Below are 27870 nucleotides of genomic sequence, written 5' to 3' on the forward strand. Positions count from 1 at the left end.
CAAATCCATCCTCAGATACCTATTAGCTATTTGACCCTGGGCAAGTTACTTAACCTTTATTTGCCTCAGTTTTCTCACATGTAAAATTGAGATAATAATCACACCTTCCTCTCAGGGTTGTCATGAGATAATATTTGCAAATCTTAAAGTACCACCCAAATGCCAGTTTAATAGTAATAATAATTATTATTCTAGTTACTTCTCTCTTCTGCTGAACCACTGTGGTGGGAGATATTGATAAGCAATGACATGACCTGGACAATCCTATACTGAATAAACAAGAGTTGATGTTGAAACACACTGGAACAATTTCCAGTTCCATGAAAAAGTGAAGCTATTTTGCTATGGACATTTACGTATTTATAATCCTTTCCTCTTGATTTAATGATCTAGTCTCCTATTCCATCTGCCTGCTGCCCTTTCTGGGGACTTCTCAAGTTTAAACACAAATCTAAACTTTTCTTTTTGGTGTCAGAAGATTACACCTATTTTTTCCCTGAATCTTGACTAAAAATACTGTTATTCCTACCACTGCAAGTCATAGATCATGTAGAAAATAGGCTGACTTGAATGAGGAACTGAAATGGGCCTCCAATATCATCTAGTCATATCCAGCCCATTTTGCAGATGAGGAAATTAAGGCCCAGAGAGACTAAATATCTCACCCAGGGTCACATAGCCAATAAGTGGCAAAGCTAGTCTGTTTAATTTGACATAACAGTATTTATTTTGGACATTCACTTGAGAAGGAAGAGCTATAATAGGGTTCAATATACCCATTTCTTTCCCACTTGTAGTTTAAAGATCTTTTCCCCATACCAGCATCTCACCTTAAATTAAATCTCACTGGGCAAAATAGCTTCTCTGGACCAAAGTTATGCATCTGGGGCACTTGTGTATCTAGGCTATTATATAAGTGCTGTCTCACATGCAAGTGAAGTAAATAATTTATCAGTTGAGGAAATGAAATCCCCATCGCAGACCTGCGAAACTGCATAAATACTTCAGTGAAGTGTTCCCAATAGTTAGCATGCATGTCAGAGTTTGACATGTTTTCTCTTATCAAATTCTTCCCATGAGGGAAGATCACCTTTACTAAATAAGCAGCAATATTTTAAGTTAACAAGGTATACCCGGCAAAGACTTGAGAGAGAAGTATTTAGGGTGGGTAACAGCTTTGACATACATTGTAAATTGGCTATAAGGCAAAGGATGCACACAAACTCCATCATCGTGATAGTGATTTAGCCCTTCTTTGCACACTTCTCTCCCCTCTCAAGAGAGCTTTTCTTATCAGTGACCCCCTGGGCACTGCCCAAATCTCCCAATCTCCTGAGCCATTCCTTACCCAGCCTATAACCTGACCTGCAAAGATAGAATAAGGGAGCATTGGCAGGGGTCACAGAGGTGCTGATAATATGACTTTTCTGGTTGTTTCTGAGATAAGTTCAGGTCACTATCACGTGGTCTTAGACCTTTCAAATATGTATGCTTTTATCTGTATTCAACACTCTTGGGGCATTTAGGTGGTGCAGTAGATAGAGCACCCGCCTGGAGTCAGGGAAGATCTGAGTTCAAATGTGACTTCAGATGCTTACTAGCTATGTGACCCCGGGGAAGGTTATCTCTGTTCACTTTAGTTCCTCATCTGTAAAATGAGCTGAAGAAGGAAATAGCAAACCACTCCAGTACCTTTGCCAAGAAAACCCCAAATGGGGTCACGAAGAGTCAGACATGACTGAACAAAAACAACAACACACTCAATCATTCACTTTTACACACAGTCACACAATTACTTTTCCTCTTAAAAAAGAATGTTTACAGGTAGAATTAAATTTTTATGAGCTTGATAGGACATAGAAAATACACAGTCTCATAGATTGTTAGGATTTAAAGACAAAGATATGAAGAATATCTAGTCTAACCCCTCCTCATTTTAAAGATGATGAAAATTGTGTCAAATGAATAAGGTAGTGGTAGGCATATTTGGGTCTAAGGTGGGACAGCCAGGGCTTTGCTCCCAGTACCATAGAAAGGTTGCCCCCTCTTTTCTCCTGCTTCTATTGTACCAGCCTGTGGCTTCTTGGTTTTTTTTTTTTTTTTTTTGGTTTTTGGTTTTTTGGTTTTTTTTTTTTTTTGTGGGGCAGTGGGGGTTAAGTGACTTGCCCAGGGTCACACAGCTAGTAAGTGTCAAGTGTCTGAGGCCAGATTTGAACTCAGGTACTCCTGAATCTAGGGCCGGTGCTTTATCCACTGTGCCACCTAGCTGCCCCTAACCTGTGGCTTCTTAATGGTCATCAGGAAAAGTGGCTATATAAAAGGCCAAGGCAAAAAAAATAAAAGAAAAAAGGTAATAGTGGCAGAGGTCAGGGGGAGAAGAGTGAGATGGTTTCTCCATTGCCTACAATTACTTCAGTCAAATGATCTCTCATAAGACCCATCTACCTTTGAAACACCTACCCTTACCTGTTCTTCCCCCCAAATCCCATCCTTATCTAACTCACCTCTAGTCTTTATCAGGCCCCAAGCCGCTCCATCTGCCCTTTCTACCATGTCCTCTGAAACCCTCTATTATTAACAAATAGTCTCATTATTTGGATCTTTTTTAATAAAGACTTTAACACGTACCCATCTGAAAAGTCTGTCAAGGCAGCTCATCAGTATAGGGATCTTGGACAGGGACCACCAATGTATTAGTGAGCTGGGCAAAGAATTATAAAGGAAGATGAAATCAGACTGGATGACATTTGGGAAATTATGCCATGCTTCCAGTGATCCCAAACTCTTCGTTGTTGCTAATGCCCGTATCCGTAATAGCAATATTTTCCTACTGATGCTATGTGGCTGTGAACCGTGGAAAGGCACAACCTTAGAGGAATAAAGATTGCAAGTAGCCCAAAGGGCAATGCAAAATGCAAATAGTTGTAAGGAGGTTACAGCAAGTTATGACTTGCAAATGAAGTAGGATTATATCCCGGAGAGGTATCTGGGGACAAACATTCCTGGAAAAAGATGAGGGTCACTCATGTAGCAAGAATGAGAGACAACATTCAAATTGCTCGCATGATATATTGGTATCCTTGATATCTCAAAGGAAGCACAGGCAAGGCTATGGGTATTTTGGGCAGATCTACTATGGAGAAATTGGGGCAACAATGTCTCAGTATGAGAAAGTGTGGAGGAGTTGCAATCCATCTTGTGTGTAGGAAGGTCATCCACAAATCCAGTGAAATGTCACAAAACAGAGCTTCAGTTCTGGAATGGACGTTAGAGGCAGTGAAGTCCTTCCCATTTTATAGCTGGGGAAACCGAGGCCCAGAGCTGTTAAAGTGACTAGCCCAATACTTCAGAGGTTGTTAAAAAGTAGCAGAGTTGGCCTCAGAACCCAGGTCCTGTGATTAGAAATCCCTCATTCTCCCGCATTGTACACCACACAGCATTGTACAGTTATTTAAATGTGGTCACCACACCTAAGTAATTCCCCAAAAGGAAACATCTCTGTTCAATAGGTTGACTGCTAAATGTGCAGGAACTGTTACCCAGAGTTTCTAATTCGACAGAATTTAATGTGTCTAAATCACAAAAACAATCTTAGTCTGGACCAGAACATGGTAATAACCTCATTGTGTACAAGTGGACATTGTGATATTGGTTAAAATGGAAATCCACCTAGAAATACGTGTGTATATCAGGCTGAAGCATTGTGTGAATGCACAGAATAAATTATACTATCTAGGCAGCATTATGTTTCTTCAGCATACAACTTTGAAAAGAAAAATGTTTTTGAGGATAAATAGACCTGAAAAAAAAATCGAAACTGCAATTTGATACAGGTCATTATTTCTTTCATTATCTTTAGATTTGTAACTGGCCTCTCAGTACCTACTGTGCTTGGTTGATCTCTAATTATTAGATTCATTTTTAATTAGAGTAATATAACATTATAAGCAAATCAATTCAAAAGAGAGAAAAAAAAAATGGGACTTCAACCTGAAGCTTCTGCCTGGAGTATTTGGATGCAACATATTTATGATAGAGACAACATGTTATATTGAAAGAAATATCAAGGTTAGACTTGTGTTGTGGAAAGAGTGTTGGACTTGGAACCAGAGAAGCCATTTCAGTTCTCATTTTGCTACTTGCCACCCCTTTGACCTTGGGTAAATCAGTTCACCATTTGGAGGCCTCTGTTTGTTCATTTGTCTAAGGAAGGGATTGGACCAGACGGAACCAAAAGCCCTTTCCAGGACTGAATCCTGTGAGTCAAAATGAAAATGTTGATATTTGGAACTTTTGGTAGAAAAAGAGAAAATTGCATTTGCTTCTGTTTCCTGGGATTTCAGGTGACATTCATCCCAGTGAATCAGAAAGATGTCTTACAGAAAAAGATATTCTTTAAAAAGGCAGGGTTTTTTTTCCCCTCCATTTGTTTTTTTGGTATTCTGGAAATACATTTTCAAATATGTGGAAGATAATGTGTGACTTTCAGCACGTTGTTTTATGAATCAAGGCTAGATAGCATTGTGAAGAGAGTACAGGATCTGGAGTCAGAAAGACCCGAGTTCAAATCCTGTCTCAGATACTTAGTTGCTGTATGATCTAGGGCAAATCACTTACCCTGTCTATGCCTCAGTTTTCTCATTTGTAAAATGAGTGGGTTGGATTAAATGACCTCTAAGGTCTCTTCCAGCTCTAAACCCCTCATCCTAGGAATTTGCTCTCCATGAGGGAAGATATGAGAGAGATATCCTGAATTCTCCAGGCAGGTAATATGGAATCAGATAAAAGTTTGATAAATCTCAGTTTAAAAGCCACTAGCCTTACACTGGACACTTACTAGCTGTGTGACCCTGGGAAAATCACTTAATCCTCATTAACCTGGCCAGAAAAAAACAAACAAACCAGTAGCCTTAAAAAAGTGAGTTTCTTAGCCTATGCTGAGAGTTGTTTATGAGCAGATATTTATGTATATATTTCAGTATTATAGGGAGCATCTAGGTGGAGCAGTGAATAAAGCACCAGCCCTAGATTCAGGAAGACTTTGAGTTCAAATCCAGCCTCAGACACTTGACACTTACTAGCTGTGTGACCCTGGGCAAGTCACTTAACCCTCATTGCCCCGCCCCCCAAAACACAAAACAAATAAAAAATTTAAAAAATATATTTCAGTATTATGAAAAGGGTACTAGACTTTGCATAAGATGACAGGAAAGTCATTTAATCTGTGAGTCTCAGTTTCTTCATCTATAAAATGGGGATAATAAGTTATCCTACTTTATCAGATTATGAGGAAAGGATTTTGTAAATTTTAAAGAACTTTAGAGATGTGAATTAGCTGTAGTTGCTGGAACAATCTGGGCTACTTCTCTTGAGTTTCATTAGACCCTTTAGTTAATCATGTCACATGGTAGATAATTAACATCAATCAATCACCAAGCATTTATTAAGCACCTGATATGTGTCAGACACTGTACTAGGTTCTGAGAATATGAAGTACAAAGAATGAAACAGTCCCTATTCTTACAGAACTTGGGAGAAGACAGAAAGGATAGATAGAGAGACAGATGATAGATAAAGAGATAGAGAGAGATGATAGATAGATGATATATAATGTAAATAAATACAAATACACAAATATGCAATATATGTGTGTATATAAAATATATATGCACATGTAAGTTAAATACAAGATAGTTGAGGAGGGAGGTCAGTAGTATTGGGGCAATCAGGAACGACTTTATGCAGAAAATCGTGTTTAAGGTCAGTGATCTTAGAAAAACATGGATAGATTTGCCGAGTGAAATGAACAGAACCAAGAGAATGTTGTATACAGTAACAGCAATTTTGTTCTAACATAACTTTGAGTGATCTAGTCATTTTGATTATTATAAATATCCAAATTTACTACAAAAGTCATATGAAGGAGGACACTGCATGCAGAGAAGGAACTGTTAAATAGAAGCATATATAGAATGGTTTTACATACATATATACACACATACATATATATAAAAACATATGTATACATGTAAATATATGCATATATTTACATATATATATTCATGTTTAATGGTACTCATCTCTAGGATGAGGGGTGGGGAAAAAAGAAATTTACATAATAACTTTATTTAAAAGGAATAGCAAGTTGGACATAATAGATTTGCATTTTTTTAAATAATCACCTTTTTTTTTTGTTCTATTCTACCATGTTATGGAAATGCTTGTTTTATTTCTCAAGCTTGGAACAAAATAAATTAAATTTTAAATTTTTAAGGAGGGAAGAACTCAGAGGAGGAGATAAAGAGGCAGTGCCTTCTAGGTATAAGGGGATGGGAAGTTCAAAGTGAGAGATAAGAGATGGAGTGTTGTGTATGAGGGACAGAAAGAAAGCTAGTTTGTCTGTACTGCAGAGTGCAGGACCAGAAGAATTGTCAAATGGAGCCAGGTTGTAAATGGCTTTTAAAAACTAAGCGGAAGAAGTTCCATTTTATCCTAGAAACAATAAGAAGCCACTAGAGTTGATTGGTCACATCTGTGCTTCGGGAAGATCACTTTGGCAGCTATTTGGAAAACGGTCTGGAATAGGAAAGACTTGAGGTCTGAAGATCCATTGGGAAGAAGACAGAATAATCTAGGAGAGAGGGGATGATGAGGACCTGAACAAAAGTAGTAGCCAAATGAGAGAAGGAATTCAGATGAGGGTGGCACTGGATTTTGGGTTTCTTTTTTTTTTTGTCAAAATTATCATCCTTTGGAAATATGAAGGAATGCCGGATCATCTCTTACATTAACTCCTTTTGACCCTCATTACTTCTTAATAGATAGCCTTCCAGGTTATGCTCCAATATGAAAGACAGTGAGGAAAAGACTTCCCGTTAGTTTCCAATCTGCTACACCATATGGCCCATAATACTGAAGACAAGTACAAAGATTTTCTAGCAAAGTGTTTCTCCTTATAGTCATTTTATACCTCAGAAAATTCTGTCTTTTCTTGATCATTTGAAGGGCTTTGTTAAATAGACTGGAATTTGTTAAGATGAGCTTGTAGGCTCATAGATTTCAAGTTGGATGAGACCTCAGAGGCTTTCTACACCAAACTCCCTCATTTTACAGATAAGATAGATGAGGCTTGCAAGGTGAAGGTCTGTGAAAGATCACTCTGTATTAGCAGATGTGAGATTTGAAACCAGAACCTCAGACATCAGACCCATTACTCTTTCTACTATATCATATTGCCCCCAGACAGGTCTCTGGAAGGTATCAGATATACTTTTATCTGTCTTCTTATAGACTCAGTTATGTAGGCATATACTTTGGCAAGACAGTCATTTTGAGTTGGTTTCCTATAAATCGTTTAGAGTTTTAGCCCCAGGTGAGCAAGAGTATATTAATCATTTTGTTTCAAGATGCCCTAAATTTTAGGGCAAAAAAATAAAGGGATATTGTTAGTCACAATTCACTAACCACCACTCCCCCCCATTAAAAAAAAGAAAAGAAAAAGAAAAAGACTTTAATTTGGAGAAGTTTTGCATACTTTGCATAGATTTGCATATTTTGTTTAAAAACATTTTCTAGTACAGGAGTTTTTAACCTTTTTTGAGTCATGGACCACTTTGGCATCTGGTGAAGCCTATAGGCCCCTTTTCAGAATATTTTTTTTTAAATCAATAGAATGGGGGGCAGCTAGGTGGTGCAGTGGATAAGGCACCGGCCCTCGATTCAGGAGGGCCTGAGTTCAAATCCAGCCTCAGCCGCTTGACACTTACTAGTTGTGTGACCCTGGGCAAGTCACTTAACCCTCATTGCCCCCCCCCCCAAAATTAATAGAATGAAATACATTAAATCACAAAAGAAACCACTGGTATTGAAATAGGTCTTAAAATGTTTTTTGGTTTTTTTTAAACAGCAAGTTCTGACCTCAAATTTAGATTACCTATATCTAGGACCACAAAGATTTTTATCACCCCCCAAAAAACATTGTTCAGCCTTTTTCATATTTTCCAATACCTTAATAAGATACACTAATGATGTTAATATCAGTGAGCTAAACATATTATCTGTTGTGTTCCACATTGTATTTTCAATTTTTATTAATATCTTCTCTTGTTTAGAACTTAATCTTAGGATTCTGAGATTTAGGTTGCACCACAAAACCAGGTTTTCTCAGTCCTAGTCAAGGGCTCTTTTCTACTATACCACAGTCCTGTTAAGGCTTTAGAGCAATTTTTGTGGCTTCCAAATTAGCTTCCATTATCTAAGTGACTTAATTGAAATTCTGTCTCCTCTTTACCCCCCCCATAACACTATCAACATTCTCAAAAACCAGACTTGAGAGTCTTCCCATATTAGATTGTACCGCCTTTTCTAGCCACAATCTCGGATGATGCTAGTTATGTTCCAATCTTCCCTTAAAGGCTAAGTCTGGAACCATCTCCCATAAGAGGTCTTTCCCTAATCTCCTTGTTCATTATAGTGCTCTCATCACTCCAGTCTTTACCAAAATTATGTTCTATTTATTTTGTATATATTCTTTACATTCTTATTTATGTAACTCTTTGTTCCCCCCTCCCCAGAATACAATATCCCTGAAGGCAGGCATTATTTCCTTGTTTTCTCTGTACCCGCAGTGATTAGCACAGTGCCTGCCACATAGCAGGTGATGAATGAATGCTTCTTATTGGATTGAATTGAAGCTAGGTTTGCCTAATGCTGAGGGAAAATGATTTCTACTATGATCAAAAGGATGAATAGGCCAGGGATGCCAAGGCTTCATGGAGTATGGATAACTGCAATCACTTCAGAAAGCATTACCTTAATTGGCTTCCTAAAGGTGCTTCACTGTATAAAGTAATTTCCTTCCGAATGAGCTTTGGTAAGTTCTTGCATTGGAGATGTGGTATCATTCCAGTTTTCAGGGTGCATTCCCTTCTTTATCAGTTCTCATCTTTAAGATTCCCAGCACTTTTCTTCCTTCTAACTCAAGTTGAATAATTTATCACCCAAGTTTGGTACAATATATTGTCATCAATAGTAATAGAAGAATAAAGTCCCATCTACCTCACTAAACATCAAACTAAATAGGATCATAGCTTAAAAAAAAAAAAGTGTTGCAAAATCCCTCAGCAGGCATTCAGGCTTTGAGACTGCAAAGCATGGGCAATTAGGAATTGTTGCTCAAGATGACCTTTAGCAAATATTTTGTTCAGTCATTTTTCAGTCTTATGCGACTCTTCTTGACCCCGTTTGGGGTTTTCTTGGCAAAGATACCGGAATAGTTTGCCATTTTCTTCTCCAGTTCATTTTCCAGATGAGGGACTGAGGCAAATAAGGGTTAAGTGATTTGCCCAAGGTCACATAGCTAGTAATTGTCTAAGGCCTTACTTGAACTCATGAAGATGAGTCTTTCAGACTCCAGGCCTGGACTCTTATCCACTGCACCACCTAGCTGCCCTTTTAGCAAATATACATGAAAACTTCTATATTCATCTCTTCCCCAAACTCTCTGCATCCTATGCAAAATGGTTTTACAAATATGATTTTGATTAAAAGGTCAAACTGGGCTCAACCTTTTTCCAAAATAAAAGCAACTCATAGATGATGGGTATCCAATTACTATTGACCCAACCTCATGTAGGAATGGTACCAGCTATTAAAGATAAATGTTGAAAAGTGATTCTTTAAAATCATGCCTTTCCCAAAGTCCCTAGAAAGTCACTTCAACTCCCTCCCTTAGGAGTGATTGCTGCACACCCAGGCTGCTTCTTTGGGTTGTTGACTATCAGACCGAGGTCGCAATTAACCTGGAAATCAAGCCATCTCATTCTATATTCAACATCCCTTCTCGTCTGCTAGGCAACTAGCTCAAACACTTTTGTGGACAAGCTAGAATTGCTCTTTGAAATTCTTAGACTCCCATGTTCCTGTTAGCCAAAGGATAGGGACTGGTTCTTTGATAACATTGATAGAGGCAACTCAACTGTTAGATGAGTAAATTGTCTTGCCAGTCTTGGTTGGTATCTTCATCACAATTTTATGTTCTTAGTTGCCTAGCACATTGAGAAGTGAAGTAAACTGCCTAGTAAACTTGAACCCAGTTCTTCCTGGCTCTGAAGCTACCTATCCACTCTGCCATGCTGTCTCTCAAGACCTTATTGTCATTGTTGTTCAGCTGTTCAGTCACATCCAAGTCTTCATGACCTCATGGACTTTTCCATTGACAAAGATGCTGGAGTGGTTTGCTGTTTCCTTCTCTGGTGTGTCCCATTTTACAAATGAAAAACTGAGAACTATAGGGATTAAATGACTTACCCAGGGTCACACAGCTAATTTTTTGAGGCTGGATTTGAAGTGTCTGAGGCCACATTTGAACTCAGATCTTCCTGACTGCAGGGCCATCCAGCTGCTCTAAAGTCCTTATTAGAAAGTCATAATCAGGGGCAGCTTGGTGGCACAGTGGATAGAGCACCAGCCCTGGAGTCAGGAGGACCTGAGTTCAAATCAGGCCTCAGACACTTAACAATTATCAGCTGTGTGACCCTGGGCAAGTCACTTAACCCCAATTGCCTCACTTAAAAAAAAAAGTCATAATCAGCCTCTCCCCTCTTTCTTATCTCCCACATTCTATCAGCCTTGTTAGTTCTTCCTCTCTGATATCATCTTCACCATCCATCCTATCCATGGCCACTGCTACCACTGTCTTCTAGATCCTACATATTTCCTACCTGCTACCTCCTCCTGGAATCATAGGAGTTACAATTGGAAATGATCTTTTGGAATCATCTAGTCCAATCTCTACATTTTGCAGATGATCAAACAGACCCAGAGAGTTTAAGCGATTTGCCCTAAGTCACACAGTTAGTGTCTGAGTCTGGATTTGAACTCAGTAAGTAGAAGATCTAGGAAGTGAATTTAGGTTCTCTGTCTCTAAATCTTGTGACGCACCATTTTGGTTGTTTAGTCATTTTCAGGTGTGTTTGTGATGCTCTTTTTTGGGGAGTGAGGTTCTTGGCAGAGATACTGGAGTGGTTTGCCATTTCTTTCTCCAGCTCATTTTACAGATGAGGAACTGAGGCAAACAGGGTGAAATAAATTGCCCAGGGTCACACAGCTAGTTTTTGAGGCTGGATTTGAACTCATTTTACTGACTCCAGTCCTAGCACCATGCCCAGATGGATCATACCATGAAGTTTCCTGATTCTTGTACTCAGTTGTGATCTCATCCATTGGACCATATATTTCATGAGTTTTATGCCTCCTCCATGTATTTATCAATCACCGATAAACATTTATTAAGTGCCTACTATGTGCCAGGCACTATGCTATGTAGCGGGGATAGAAAAAGAGGCAAAAATTAGTCCCTAGGGGCAGCTAGGTGGCACAGTGGATAGAGCACTGGCCCTGGAGTCAGGAGTACCTGAGTTCAAATCTGGCCTCAGACACTTAACACTTACTAGCTGTGTGACCCTGGGCAAGTCACTTAACCCCAATTGCCTCACTAAAAATTAAAAAAAAAAAATTAGTCCCTGCCCTCAAGAAGTTTATAATCCAATGGGAGAGACAACATGAAAAAAAATATATACAAAGCAAACTATATTTAGGACAAATAATCCTAATTATTATTTATAGAAATAATTCTAGTTAATATTTTTATAAAAATACATTTTAAATAAATTAATTCTAATTATAAATACTATAATTATCAGGCACTAGAATCATGTGGCAATATTCTAAGCTAAGACTGTAATAAGATCCAAATCTGTCTGCAGTCCAGTGTCCTTAAATCTTAGGCAATGTGAGTTCATGCTCAATGTCTGTTATTTCTATTGCCATCTCTTGGAAGCCTCTGTGAAAGGCTTGTGAAAAAGACAACAAGGTATTTGAAAAGATGATTTGTTGACCAAATGTGGAATTCTGGGATGGAAGGAGAGAGGAAAAGGCTAACTCTCAAAATTATTTTTGTTGTTTTCATAATTGTGAGTTCATTGATTAAGGAGGCGCTAGTGAGGAAACTCCCTCTAAGAACTAGAGCAAGCTGACAACTGTCAACAAATAAGAATCTTGGAGAGAGTTATCTGGGGACACTGAGAAGTTTAGTGACTCACCCATTGTCACACAACCAGGATAACGTCAGAGGCAGGGCTTGACCCTAGGACTTTGCTTCCCTGATGCCAGTTCTCTCACCGTTCTTCTAGGCTGCCCCTCTTATTTGACTATATTTAGCTGCAATCTGCGGGTTTGTAATGTTTTTAGCCTTTTAGTTTTGAAAAAAAAAAGGACCAGAATTCTAGTTTCCCTGCCCTCCTCACCTTCTGCCACTCAACTGTGGCCAGGCTTTCTATATGCCAAGTCCCAAACGGTTCTGTTGCTCTGGGTCAGCCTGTTCCCCAGAGGGTAAACACCCTGAATTGAATCTTTTTTTTATTCTCACTAAAATAGCATCCTTGATACAGCTGTTGTTGACCACCCATTTTCCCCATGAGTTAGAAATAAAAGGAAAATTTTTCATTCACTTGAACTTCAACTGGGCCACACTGTTATCCTTTTGTTCCTTACCCTGTTTTACATCCAAGTCAAAACACTGAGCCAAATCAGTGCAAATTGGAGTATAAATTTTTTTAACAAAGATGACTGGTACTTTTTTTCCTCAGAGAAAAGATCATTGTCATCTGAACACTGTGGGCTGTTTAAATAGTTTAGAGCCAGCATTTGGGACCTGCTATTACTGCAGAATGTAATATACGACTTAACTGATATTTAAAATGCATGAATCAGCAGCAGAGGCTGGGAGTCAGATATTTTCCTTTTTCACAAAAATGGTACCCTCATCAGCATAATCCCATGCCAGAGAACAGCATGCATTGAGGCTTCGTGTTGTAATAAGCAGACTGGGAGATGAGTACCAGCTGTGGCACCAGTGAGATGTGTGACCTTGGTTATTTCATTTAACTCACCATTCCTAACTTTTTCAAGTACAAAGACCTCTTTTATTTAATATAAAGGAAAATTCTGGAGAACCCTTCTTCCTCAGAGTGGTTTTGCTATTTAGATCTGTTGACTGAAAAAATACATAAAGAAAAGAAACTACTATAACTTAGGCATTAAATGAATATTGTATAAATCATAGCAGCATCTTCTATACATTTGAAAACTAGAATAAGTTATCCCTTCCACATCATCACTTTCCCCATCATGGTTTCTATATGTCATGAATTGGCATGAGAAATTAAATGGGAATTTGGGGGAGTTTTATGGAAACCACAAATGACAACGCAAAGGCCAACGAACAACGAAGAAAAAGTTTAGAAACTCAGAAATGTATAAAATATATGTATGGTATTATATACTATCAACCTAAATTTTACAGTAATATACTATAAATATTCCTTAAAAGAAAAAGAAAAACATTCAGACTTCTTCTCTAGTATGAAGGGAGAGCCAAAAAAATTTATATGGATTTTCCAGATCATGGGAGCACTGCATGCTTACCCTCCCATGATGTGGAAGGAATAACTGTAATACATATATACAATATATAAAATACAGTAGTAGTACATATATACAATATATATATATATAATATAGTAGTACATATATACAATATATAATATAGTAGTAGTACATACATATAATATAGTAGTAGTGCATATATAATAGATATAATAGTAAGACTTATGTGAAGTATATTGCTCATTTAGTTTTCAAATATATAGAAGATGCTACTATGATTTATTTGGCCTACAGAAAGTATACTTTCTTATTTATAGATTTGCATATGGACATCTTCGGGGCAGCTAGGTGGTATAGTAGATAGAGTGCTGGGCCTAAAGTCAGGAAGATCTGAGTTCAAATCTGTCCTCAGATACTTACTAGCTATATGATCCTGGGTGAGTCACAATCCTGTTTACCTGAGTTTCCTTATCTATAAAATGAGCTGGAGAAGGAAATGGCAAACCACTCTTGGCAGTATTACTGCCAAGAAAAGTCCAAATGGGGTCACAAAGAGTCAGACATGACTGAACAACAACAACAAATATGTTCCCCTTGCAATAATTCTGTGACTATCCTTCTAGTCCTATAGCTCCCCCAAGTTGGAAACTATTCAAGAATATCACTTAATATCCTTTGACTTCATCTTTTGAAGAGGCTGGACAAGATGACCACAAAGTCACTACATCTCTAAATCTGATTACAAGATAGGGGCTTAATTTCTCTGAGATTCAGTTTTCTTAGAAGTAAAATGAGAGGATCAGACTAAATGATCTCTTAAGTTCCCCTCCAGGTGCCTTTCTATGAAGATAGAACTTTTTGAAATGTCTGCTTAGAGCCCTCTCTTTCTGAATTCATTCATTGGACAAATATATGCTGAGCGTCTACTCTGTGCAAGACAGTCGGTGAATAAACACTTATTAATCTCCTGCTAAGTACCTGCTATGTGTTGTGCTGCACTGGGGATAAAAAGAAAGATAAAAGACAGTCCTTGCTCTCCAGGAGCTCACTATCTAATGCCAGAGACAAGATGTGAAAGACCATGTGCAAACAAGCTACATACAGGAAAAATTGTAGATGATCAACAGAGGGAAGGCATCAGCAATGATGCGGATCAGGAAAGGCTGCTTGTAGAAAGTTAGCTGGGACTTTGTAAAAAAAATTAATTATTAATAACTATATCTAACCTGGAAAATTATATATAATTGGATTTATGAAAAATTATGATTATATGAAAAACGATAAATTTAGAAAAATTATAATTGGGCCATAAGTCCCTTCGCAGTCGCCATTCAAATGTGAAAATATTTTGTTAACTAGGGCTAATTTGGGGGCTGAGGCTGACTGGAGGACTAATCTGGGGACTTTTGACTATTTGGCTATCTGACTTCGTTAATTTAATGTGGGCTGTTTATAAAGTTCCACCACACTGCTCCACTCCCAAATTGATAATCTAAAGATTAAGAAGCCTCTTAACCAAATAATCAAAGCAGAGTTTATTTATGAGATACTGTTGAAACTTAAGAATACAGGGAAATAAAACGTAAAACCTGACTGCTTTCCTGTGGTCTCTTTCCCACCTGCTGCGCTTCTAACTTCTTGAATACAATAAGCCGCCTCCGGCCTCAGGGCACGTTACACTTTCCCTTGTTTGTAATAAGGCCTGTAACCTTGTCATCCCTCCTAGTCCTGTGTTACTGTTTGTCTTCTCGTCCCCCGCCCCCCTCCCCCTTTCTAATCTTGTCAGCCACCCTCTTGACCTCTTCTCAGCCTGGAACCGAACTCTCCTCCGTCCTTGTCCTTGTCCGCGCTCCCCTCTAGTCAGCCTCTCTTTATCTAGTCACCCCCCTGAGTCTAACTCCCAAGTCTATATATACCTTTTCTTCTCTCCACTAAAATCTCCGGGCTTCCTTCGCCCCCACAGACCAAGCTAATCCGCCAGCCAGGGCTGCAGCTGGTTGGGGGGGGGGGTGAAGTCCCGCTTCACCTCAGCACAGGCTATACGGGATCTTTCGGATAGCTCCGCTCAGGTCAGAGGGAGCTGGGGCTTCCCCCCCCCCCCAGCTGTCTGACCTGGCGTCTTGTACAGCCCACGGGGCTTTTTCACTCAGCTGAAGCTGAGGAGGAGGGGGAGAGACCCTGAGGGCCTAAGGTTTTCCAATCTTAGCCTAAAGGTAGGGTCCCCAAATCAAAATAAATTTCCACAACTTGAAGGGAGACAGGGAATCCAGGAGGCAGAGATAAGGATGGAGAGAATTCCATGCATGTAGGACAGCAAGAGAGAAAGTCAGGAAATAGTGTTTTGTGTAGGGAACATGAAAGAGGCCTGTATCACTGGACAGAAGATTATATGGAGGTGGATAAGGTATAAGTACATAGGAAAGGTAGGAGGGGGCTTTGAATGCCAAAATAGAGGATTTTATATTTAATCCTGGAGGTGATGATGAGCCGCTGGAGTTTATTGAATAGAGGGATGACGGGCAGACTTGTGCTTCATGAAGATTAATTTGACAGTAGAACGGAGAATGGACTGGAGTTGGCAGAGATTTGAGGCAGGGAGGCCGGGAGACCAACCAAAAGGCTGTAGTGATAGTCTATGCATGAGGCAATGAAGCCACCACCAAGGTGATGACTTTGTCAAAGCAGAGAAGAGAATGTATACAAGATATGTTCTGAAGGAAGAAGTGACAGGAGATTGAGAAATTGAGGATGGCATGTAGGTTGTGAGCCTCAGAAAATGGGAGGATTCTCAAATAATAATAGGGAAGTTTGGAATGGGGGAAAGTTTGGGAGAAAAAAAATGAGTTCTGTTTTATACAGAGAGAGTTTAACCTCTCTATGGGAAACAGAGTTTGAGAATTCACATAAGGAGTTGGGAGATGAGAGTCTGGAGGTTAGAAGAGAGGTTAGGGTGGGATGAGTAGATTTGAGCATTGTCAGCATAATGATAATAATTGAATCCATGGGAGCTAATGAGATCACCAAGGGAAAAAGGAGAGAAGAGAGAAGAGAAAAGGCCTGGGACAGAACCTTGGAGGACAACAACCATGCTTCTTGAGTATGACCTGGATGAAGGGAGATCCAACAAAGGAGAAGGAGTGGTCAGACAATAAGGGAAGAACCAGAGTAGAGTAGTGTGATACAAATCTAAAGAGAAGAGAATGTCAAGGAGAAGAGGGTGATTGAAAGTTTCAGAGGCTGCAGAGAGGTTAAGAAGGATGAATATTGGGGGGAAAAGAGGTCAGTTGGTTAAGAGGTCATTGGTAACTTCTAAGAGCGCAGTTTGGGTTGATTAATAAGTTCAGAAGCCAGATAGCCCAGTGTTGAGAAGAGAATGAGAGGAAAGAAAGTGGAAGCATCATAGATGGCCTTTTCGAAGAGTTTAGCCACAAAAAGGAGAGATATGAGATGATAGCTAGTAGGAATGGATGGATCGATTGAAGGGTTTTTTTGAACATAGGAGAGACACAGACTGTAGGGAAATAGCCAGTAGACAGGGAGAGATCGAGGATAAATAAGAGACTGAGGATGATAGAGGAGGTAATCTGTGGGAGGAGATGAGATGGAATGGGATTGCTTGTGCAGGTAGAGTGGTTAGCTTTGGTAAGGAGTAAGGCCACATCTTCATTTGAGACAGAGGGGAAGGAGGAGATAGTGGCTGTGGCTGTAGGTATCTGAAAATGATGTCAATAAAGAGGAAGGGAAAGAAGAGAGCTCTCAGTAAATGACCTTAATTTTTTCAATAAAATATGAGGCAGGGGGTAGCTAGGTGGCACAGTGGATAAAGCACCAGCCTTGGAATCAGGAGGACCTGAGTTCAAATCTGGCCTCAAGACACTTGACACTTACTAGCTATGTGATCCTGGGCAATTCACTTAACCTTCATTGCCCCACCAAAAAACAAAAACAAAAACAAAAGAAAAAAAAATATGAGGCAAGGTTCTCAACTGAGAAGATGGTAGGAGAAGGAACCATGGGAGTATTAAAGAGGAATGAAAAGGTTTGTAAGAGCTGCTAGGTGGTGCAGTGGATAAAGCACCAGCTCTGGATTCAGGAGGACTTGAGTTCAAATCCAGTCTCAGACACTTGACACAACTAGCTTTGTGACTCTGAGAAAGTCACTTAACCCTCATTGTCCCACAAAAAAGGAAAAGGAAAAAAAGAAAGCTGCTATAGGAAATTTTTATAAAATATACATATTTATTTTTTAAATTATGATAAAAATGTAATGAAGTATAAAATGTAACAGGAGTCCAGACAAGGGAGAAATTATTTCTGGCCATAGAGAATCAAGGAAGGATTTGGAGATAATAAAATTTCTGGTAACCTTGAAGGTTATATATGATTTTGACAGTTGAAAAAAGGAAAGGGGGATTGAGTTCATTTCAGCCAGAGGTAGGTAAGGGGTATGTTTAGGGAATATAATTGGTCCAATTTGGCTGGAGCATAGGGAAATTATTAAGGTTTAGTGGGAGATAAGTCTGGAAAATTATGTTGGTAAGAGATTGGATAATACCTTGACTGTCAGGTGGAGGAGTATAGACATTCTTTTTTTTTTCTCTTTCTTTCTTTCTTTCTTTTTTTCTTTCTTTTTTTTTTTTTTTTGCAGGGCAATGAGGGTTAAGTGACTTGCCTAGGGTCACACGGCTAGTAAGTGTCAAGTGTCTGAGGCCGGATTTGAACTCAGGTCTTCCTGAATCCAAGGCTGGTGCTTTATCCACTGCGCCACCTAGCTGCCCCTATATAGACATTATTCAACGGACAATAGGAAGTCCAAAATTTTTAATAAGGTATAGGTTTATTTCTTCCTTGCTCAAAAACCTTAAATTGACTTCCTTATTATGGAGATAAATGTGGTCTCATTATTCTGACATTTAGGACCCTCTATACTCTGGTTCCAATCTACTTTTCCAGGGTTTTTTGGTTGTTTTTTTTTTTTCACGTTACTTCTCTTCATGCATCCAAAATTCTAACCCCACAGTGTTAACTGGCTGGTTCTCTAACTTAAAACGCCTGACATCTCTGGCCGCCTTGCATTTGCACAGGCTGCTCCTGATGCCTCGAATATATTTTTCATTTCTGTCATTTAGAAGACTTCTCTCCTTTAGGGCTTAGCTCAGATGCTGGTTCCACTGTAAAGATTTCCCAGATTTGCTCAAGTCTTCTCAAATTTTCCAAGAGCACACTTTGTAGATTTCTCCTTTGACTTCATCATTTCCTACCCCTAAATGGAATGTAAATTGCTAGAAGTCATGGGTCCTGTTATTTAACTTTATATCCCTGGAGCCTTTCACATTATAGGCACGTAATAAATGTGGGGTTTTGTTTGGTTTTGTTTTTGTTTTTTTTTTTTTACTGAATCAAAGGTTTTTCTATAGGGAAATTATATCAGATTTTGTATTCAAGGAAGGTTAACATAACAGAGGGTTGTGAAGTAGTTGATGGATGAGAGACTGGGAGATGGAGTAGTATTTTGAAGTGTTATTAATAAGGCACAAAGAATTTGGTTAAAGCAGATAATCTAAAATACGGAGAAATACTCATTTGATCTCAACACCAATCAATTAAACAATCAATATTCCTTGATTGTTTATTACATGCTCCACTGTGAAAGTTACAGGGAGACACAAAAGAGGAATAAATCTAGTGATTCCTGCTGCCAAGGAGATGACCTAAACAGCTCCCCAGTCAGCCAGTCAATAAACATTTATTAAGTGCCTACCCAGTTTATCCAGGGACAGAAGAATAATGAATAAGAAACCAAATGAGATGAGACAATATAACTCGGTGCTAAAATTGTGTGGTAGAAACCATAAGTACTCCTTGGGTCTGAGACATCCAGAAGTATCCAGAATCCAAATTGTTAAGCTCAAATGGTACCTACCAATCAATGCCTTAAGTCTATGAGGATGGTGTTACTTACTTTAGAAAAATTGTGTGTGTTCTGCCTGCAGACATGGGACCCGTTGTGCTGGGGAAGTGGCAGCTGCAGCAAACAACTCACACTGCACAGTAGGGATTGCATTCAACGCCAAGATTGGAGGTATGTGAAACAGACTTGTATCAACAGAGAAAGTGAATCCAAGTACCTTTGTTTTTCTTTTTCTTTTCCTTTTTTCTTTTTCCTTTTCCTTTTTTTTCTTGAGAGGTATTCAACAAGGTTTTTGAACAGAGGTAGAAATGTGTTTGCATAACACTCTTCAGCTGTTGCCAAGGATAAAATGGTCGTGATATGCATGTGGTTAAAAGCAATTATAGCCTTCAGGGGTGGTCACTCAGAAACTTGTCTCTGTAATTGGCATAGGGATTGTCAGCGCCCTCTGTGGAGGTAGTAACCTTGACCTTGCGGTGCTGAAACATTACATCTGGTGCTTGGGTGGGAAGTATCAATAATAAGCACGCCAGGCAGTTGCCTCTCAGTGGAAAGATTTGGTTTGGAAAAATCTATCAAACAGGAGGAGTATTTAATTGGCCCTTCTGCTCCGACTTTGCAGAGATGTCCACTTATTTTCAACACTAGGGCCACAAGAAACAAATACTGTAAAATATTTATGAATTATTCGACATGCCCAATATTATGAGTTTGTTTAAATATTTTAAACTTGGGCAAGTTACTTAACCCTGTTTGCCTCAGTTTTCTAATCTATAAAATGAGCTGGAGAAGGAAATGGCAAACCACTCTAGTATCTCTTCCAAGAAAACCCCAAATGGGGTCCTGAAGAGTCAGACATGACTGAAATGACTGAACAACAACAAAAATGCCTCATTGGTCCAAATAAAGCTCACTTCTCTTAAATAACATCTATTTGAAAAGAATTATATGTCTGCGTCTCTCTGTATTTGTGCATGTTTGTATCAGTATATTAAGGACCAGTGACTTTGTAGTTAGGGGACCTACTTTTGACAAGGCAGATCAGCCTATCTGTCTATAATTTAATAATATAGAGAGTTGCCTGAGACTCAGAAAGGTTAAATGACTTTCCTGTAGTCATATAGCTATTAAATATTAAAGGTGGGGTTTGAACCCAGGACTTTTTGATTCTAAATCTAACTCTCTTTCCTCTATATCATGCTAACATTCTTTATATATGCATGGTCTGAAGGAAGAAACCAAAAGAGAAATATTCAAAATTAAAATGATAGTAAATGATGACTTATCTGAGAGAAACCTATTCTTTTTCTAAAAATCAAAAAATGGTCTTTAGCATGCAAAAATGTAACAACTCACACATGTAACATTGTAAGGTCTTGGAAAATACTTTCTAAAAGAACCTTTGTGGCAGGCAGTAAATTATGATCTTCATTTTACAAATAAATAGACTGAGACTCTGAGAAATTGACTAATTATTTTATGGTCACAGAGATAGTAAGTATGAGTTGGAATCTGAACCGATCTCTGCTTATTCCACCCCCCTTCCTTCTATAACACATCAACACCAAAATGTTCTGATGTCCTAATAAATACAAAGGAAATAAGAAGAGAGGACTCATTAAGAATGGCAAAACAGGGGGCAGCTAGGTGCCACAGTGGATAAAGCACTGGCCCTGGATTTATGAGGACCTGAGTTCAAATCTGGCCTCAGACACTTGACACTAGCTGTGTGACCCTGGGCAAGTCACTTAACCCTCATTGCCCCACAAAAAAAAACAAAAACAAAAACCTCAAACCAAATGTGGAAAAGCAGAAATAGTAAACATATCCTTTAAAAAAAATGGCAAAGCAAACCTTAGAAATTTGTTCTCTTCCTAACAGAAGAGGAGAGTTAGGTTATTCTTTCTTGCCCTTCCTTTCTCATTTCCCCTTCCTCCTTCATTCCTAGAGGAGTTGCTCCCTTAGTTTTAAAGCTAAGATATTCCCCAAACCTAGAATCTCCATGGAATCTCTCCTGCTTGTTTTTCCATTCTGTGTCATTGAACTTTATTAACTTCTATCTCTTCAGCTATTAATATTAGAACCCAGGCACCATCTATCTCAAACAGTCAACAAATACATGCCAGATATTATGCTAAGCTCTAGGGATACAAAGAAAGGCAAAAACCATCCCTGTCCTCAGGGAAATCACATTATAAGATGGGAGATACATAAGTGACTAGGTGCATACAACATAAATACAAAGTGGATGGTAGGGAATGTCAGAAGGGAAAGCATTAGCGACTGGTAGGACTTGGAAAGGCCTCCTATTGATTTGGGGGCCTGAGTTGAGTCTTAAAGGAAGCCAAGGGAAAAAAGAGGTGAAGATGGAAAGAGAGAACATTTCAGAGTAGGGAACACAGCCAAGTCAAATGCATGGGGGTGAGAAAATGAGTGTCATGTATGAAAAAATGCAATTAGGTCCATGTAATTAGATTGTAGAGCACATACATGGACGGGAATAATGCTCAAAAAGCCTAGAAAAGTAGGAACGGGCCAGGTTGTGAAGAGCAATTGCTAAAGAGAGGATCTGGTAGGTAATAGGGAAACACTGGAGTTAATTGAATAATGGTGTGACATGGTCAGACCTGTGGTTTAGGAAATCACTTTGGTAGCTAAGTGGAGGATAAATTAGATTGAGGAGAGACTTAAGACAAGGAAAACCAATTTTAAGGCTGTTGCACTAGTCCAAGTGTGGGGTTATCAGTGTCTGAACTAGGCTTTTAAGAGTGGAGAGAAGGTAACATATCTGAGAGCTATTGTAAAGGAAGAAAATATGAGCTTCAATGTTGGACTGAACATGTGCAATGAGGGAAACTGGGAAGTCAAGGATGATCCAAAATAGTGAGCCTGGGTGAATGGGAGGGTGGTAGTGTCCTCAGCAAAAATAGTAGGGAAGTTGGGAAAAAGATAGGTTTTGAGGACAAGATAATAAGTTCTGTTTGGACATGTTGAGTTAGAAATGCCTAGGTAGGACTGGAGCTCAGGAGAGAGATGAGGGCTGGATATATAGATATGGGAATCATCTAGATAGATATGATAAGCAAGAAGTTAAAACTCCAATCTCAGGACAAAATGCCAAACTCTTTAGGAAAGGAACCTCCTGGGATTTCTTCTCACTACTGTTAAGGGCTAAAATTCTAGCTAGTCTGTCTAAAATATCTAATTAGTGGTCGCCAATAAATTATAAGCTTTAGCAAGAGTTAGGCTTTTAAGCATTTATTAAGGAGAATAAGAATTTGGTAAAGAGAGAGAGAAAGGCCCAGATTCCTATCTATTAAAGGGAGAGCACGTTTCTAGCTCCCTTCTCCACCAGAGTCCCAAGGCCAGAGAGTCAGACCGAGCGCCAGTCTCTTCCTTCCTCCTCCCACTAGCCTGCGTCACTTCCTGACGCCAAAGAAAAGACTCCTGATCTTGCCCTCAAAGACCTTCGCTTCATGGGCGTAACTCTTCTACAGTAAGTCTCCAGCAGGTGGTGTCATTCCAATCGTTACACTACCGAGGCTTGAGGCTTTGAGGGGGAAAGGGAAAGCCAATGGAGCATTAAGTAAAATTCCCTTCTTTGGGTAGTTGGTACAAGTCAGAGAAATGTACCTCACTTAGTTGTACTATTTTCACAGGCTCCTCCAGAGCAGCCATGGTCAGCAGGGAAGCTGTTGCAACTACTCTTGCTTCTCATGGAGATCATTGAGATTTTAAGTTTCAAGGGTTTACACATCCAGAGCTAGCGGGAATCTTAGAAGCACCTAATCCAATCTCCTCACTTTCCAAATAAGGAAACCGTGCCAGGGAGATTACGTAACTTGTGTCAAGGTTGCACAAATAGTAAGTGGAAGAACCTGGATTTGAACCTGGATCCTCTGGCTTCATAGCTAACACTCTTTGTACTCTACCAGCCTAAGCTGTGTCAGGGCAGCTAGGATAGAATGCCAGGCTTAGAGTCAGGATGACACATCTTCCTAAAATCAAATCTGATCTCAGGTTATTTAGCAAGTGTATGGCCCCGGGCAAGTCACTTAACCCTATTTGCCTCAGTTTTCTCATCTGTAAAATGAGCTGGAGAAGGAAATGGCAGCATCTCTGCCAAGAAAACTCCAAATGGGGTCACGAAGAGTCAGACGTGACTGAAATGACTGAACAAGCTGTGTTAACACTAATAAAAACCTGATTTAGAGTTCACATAGGTTTTCTAGGGTCAGAATTGGAGGAAAACGTGCCCTAGATTTGGACCGATATGTGTATGGAAAGCTTATTAGAAGCACTCAACCAAGTCAATATAAATTAGGGTGATATGGGTTGGGTTTTTTTTTAGTGGTGAGTATTAAATTTTTTGAGCATCTGTGAGCTAAGGAGAATGAGGAATTCAAATAAAATGGCATCAGCAATAACTCAATATGATATGAAGACAGACATGGGGGAAAAATAATACAAGAAATCATATAGTTCTTTCCCTACAGTCTAGCTGAAGGCACTGCACCCTAGGCGTGGGGATGTGTGTGTGATAAGAACAATTATGTTACATAAGTTGCGCTAAGTCCCATGATTCTAATTCATGTCGGGACATCAGTAGGCAAATAGTCAGAGGGAAGGGCCTTGACACACAGAGGTACTGCATGAAATGATAAATATTAACCAAAGGTCAGGTGCACCCTCCTCCCCTCCACACATAGACCTCTTCCCTGAGCCCCGCCTCTCCCACAAATACAAACATATACACTCCTCCAGGTCAACTGAAGGGGCAGATAATGGGACAGTCAAAGCAGTTTGTACACAGCTGCTATTCCAGGAAAGGCTTGTGCTCCATAGACTTGGGCTTTCCCCTCGAGTTGTGCAGATTCTTCCCTTCGCCGAGCCGGTCTCATTCAGGGTTTGTGGTCTGGCACCCCTACAGAGTGATACATGAGGATTGTTAATCCACAGGATGTGTGTCTGGAAGTGGGGAAAGAGTCTCCCTTCCAGTGTGAGCAAGTACAAGATCTTTATAAGTCCTCTTGACAGCCATTAGCCCCTACCTTCCTGTGACTAGGTGGCAAAGAGTACTCAGAGTCAGGACTATCTGAGTACAAAACTTGCCTCAGAACCTTACTCTCTGCATGATTTTGGGCAAGTCACCTAATCATGCTCAAACCTCAGTTTCCTCCTCTGTGAAATGGGGTGGATTAAAGGACCTATATCTCACAAGGTTGTTGTGAGGATCAAATGAGAGAGCATGCAGAATGCTTCATAAACTTTAAAGTATTATGTAAAGGTTGGCTACTATTATTTATGTGGGAATAGTGGGCATTATTTTATTAAAGTATAATAGGGGCAGCTAGGTGGTGCAGTGGATAGAGCACTGGCCTGGATTCAGGAGGAACTGAGTTCAAATTTGGCCTCAGATACTTAACACTTACTAGCTGTGTGACCCTGGGCAAGTCACTTAATCCCAATTGCCTCACCAAAAAAAAAAAAAAAGAATAATGGCAAATGGGGGGGTTCTGAAGAATGAGATCCTAGATTCAGAGCTACAAAGGAACTCAGAGGCCATAAAGTTCAAACATCTTATGATGTAGAGAAGGAAACTGAGGCACGAAGGTTAAGTGACTTGACCATGGTTACATAGCTCATAAATTACTAAAGCAGGCTCTGAATCTAGGTCTTACTGATGACAAGCTCAGAGCCCTATCTGCTCTTCCACATTTCATTACAATCATAGAATCTGAGACGTTTAAGCCAGTTCTGGATTATCCAGGACATGTTTGGGGATGGGACTCATGAGGACAACATGGTAATGGAAGGGCAGACCAGTGCTCTTTTCTCTATTCCATGTTGCCTTAATAGAATCCTATAGACATTTCTAGGAACATGTTGAAGTCCACCCTTCCTAAACTGGTGGGCTTTCTCTTCCTTACCTTTTGAGTACTGTATAATAAGTCATATTTCTTTCTAAGGTTTCTGACATTTGTACTCAAGGCAACTTGGGCAAGTCATTCCCCACTCCACCCCTGGCCTCAGTTTCAACATCTATAAGGAAATACATAGCCCTCATTGTTCCTTCCAAAACAATAAATCTGTGATCCTATGATCTTTGTGGTTTATAATGAATTCTAACTGACCAGCCCTTTATCTAATCTATTTCTTTAGAATAAGGCATGCTCTTCGATTGCCATCTTCCAATCATGTTATATCCCAGATAGTTGTAGTGATACCTGTGAGGCCAAATGTATTTCTCTTGTGTTAGACTTTCCAAGTTCACTTTGTGCATTACCTAGATTCTCTACATGTGTTGTTGTTGTTCTGTTGTGATCCCATCTGGGCTTTTCTTGGCAAAGATACTAGAATGGTTTGCCTAATTGTGGATTCAGCTTAATCTTCTTAGGTCCCTTTCTGTTTTCCAGTTCATTTTACAGATGAGGAAACTGATGGAAACTGTTAAATGACTTGCCCAGAGGTGCACAGCTAGTAAGTGTGTGAGGCCAGCTTTGAACTTAAGAAGATAAGTCTTCTTGACCTCAGGCCTGGTGTTCTATCCACTGCACCACCTAGTTGTCCCTCTCTACTTAAGACCATGAACAATGTTATACTATCACTCTTCCAGGATATTATCTCATGTAGATTTCTGGACCTCTCTACTGCAATTCTACCCATTTCATACCTGTTGTACCTACCATAATAGAATAGGGAAGAGGGCCTTGACCTGTTATTTCAGTGACAGAGAGAGTAAACTCCTTTGACCTATCCAGATTGACTCCTGTTCTGTTACTTATAGTCTTAGACATTTGCCTAAACTCTGAGAGGTTTTGACTTGTGCTAAAGGACATAATCAGGTCTTCCTGGCTCTTGTAGCTAGATATCTATTCGTCATAACATATTGCCTCATATAATAGAGGAATGGGCAAACTTCTCAACTCTCCTCCATTTTCATTTTAAAGGCCTTTAGATCAGAAGCATATATATATATATATATATATATATATATATATATATATTCTTAAATGACACTTAGGGTCATGCCACCTCTTGTCTTATTCCATAGCATACTTTTAAAAAAAACATTTTATTTTTATTTCATTTTTCTCAATTACATGTCAACAAAATTTTTAACATTAATTTAAAAAAATATTTTGAGTTTCATATTTCTCTCTCCCTCCTTCCCCTCCCCTTTGAGAAGCAAAGAAATTTGTTATATGTTACATATGTGCAGTCACCTAATATCGTTTTCTTAACCAACTATTCACTTGATATATTCTTTGTCTTTTGAATCCTATGCTAACAATTGGTAGTAGTTTTGAAAACATCACCTATGTCCCTAAGTTCTTCTGTTTCTGATCCACTACTTCTTAATACACAGACGTGCTTTATTGGTTCCTTTTCGGTACTTTCATTCATTCCTACAAAAATCCCTTGAAGTAGAAAATGTTTACTAGATACAACTAATTGATTGTTGGTCATTGCTCTAAATTTACCCAAACTAGGAGAACATCAAAGTTTTAGCTTATTCTAACTGGTGACTAATTGTATAGAGGCAATCATCCTCTGAGTAGGTAGATATATGAATGGGTTACCCTCATAGGATGGTATCAACTCTGAAAAATGAATGGAAATACTAGCAGACGATGTGAGAAAAGGTATCCCACCAAAGAAGACAAAGACTTTCCTCCTCTAATGTGGAAAGCAGGATGGAAGGAGTAGAAGCTATGTTTCATGTCACCTAATCAAAGTTCCTCAACATTGTGCATCCAACTACTTTTTTTTTTTTTGGCAGGGCAATGAGGGTTAAGTGACTTGCCCAGGGTCACACAGCTAGTAAAGTGTCAAGTGTCTGAGGTCAGATTTGAACTCAGGTCCTCCTGAATCCAGGGCTGGTGCTTTCTTTATACACTGTGCCACCTAGCTGCGCCTCATCCAACTACTTTTAAGGATTCCTCCCCATCCCTTACCATCAATTGTATTGGAAGATAAAAAAGATGGAGAGCTGACACAATTTACTGCCCTCTTCCTTAAAAATCTCAACTAAAATAAATTCATGAATGTGACTCATTCATGTTTATGAAAACAAGGACATTCTAAATTGAGTGATAAAAATAAACCAACACTCTTTGTATAAGGTTAGAGGCACCACAATATAGTTGTCTAAATTTTATGGTTTAAGTCTTAGGTTGGACTGGAAAAGACTTCAGATATAGACTACTCTTATCCCCTAATTTTATATGTGGGTGAATTAATGCCCAAAGAGGTTAAGACCTATTCAGGGTCACAAAGAAGTAAGTCATAAAGCTGAAATCTATATTGAGGTCTCCAAAGCCATAATTCTTAAAACTGTACCATATTTGTGTCACTCTATTCAAATATCTTTCATCTTTGCGGGGGAGGGGGCTTAATTTTTTTCATTTTTTGTATAGCTTAAGATCAAGGGCCATTCTGTTTTCCAAAATCAAACTGTGAGGATTCATTAATTGCCTACCTATATCTATATCTGTGTATATACATACATT

The 27870-nt window shown here is 39.1% G+C and overlaps 1 protein-coding gene across 1 annotated transcript in view; it reads left to right on the forward strand.

The window, feature by feature from the left end:
• PCSK5 (proprotein convertase subtilisin/kexin type 5) overlaps window positions 1-27870 on the forward strand; it is a 649923-nt gene that overhangs the window by 216997 nt on the left and 405056 nt on the right. Inside the window, 1 exon segment of the mRNA XM_043976670.1 lies at window positions 19440-19528. Coding sequence (XP_043832605.1) covers window positions 19440-19528 — 89 coding nt within the window.

Source organism: Dromiciops gliroides, chromosome 1 (assembly GCF_019393635.1).
Source record: "Dromiciops gliroides isolate mDroGli1 chromosome 1, mDroGli1.pri, whole genome shotgun sequence".
Classification (NCBI taxonomy): domain Eukaryota; kingdom Metazoa; phylum Chordata; class Mammalia; order Microbiotheria; family Microbiotheriidae; genus Dromiciops; species Dromiciops gliroides.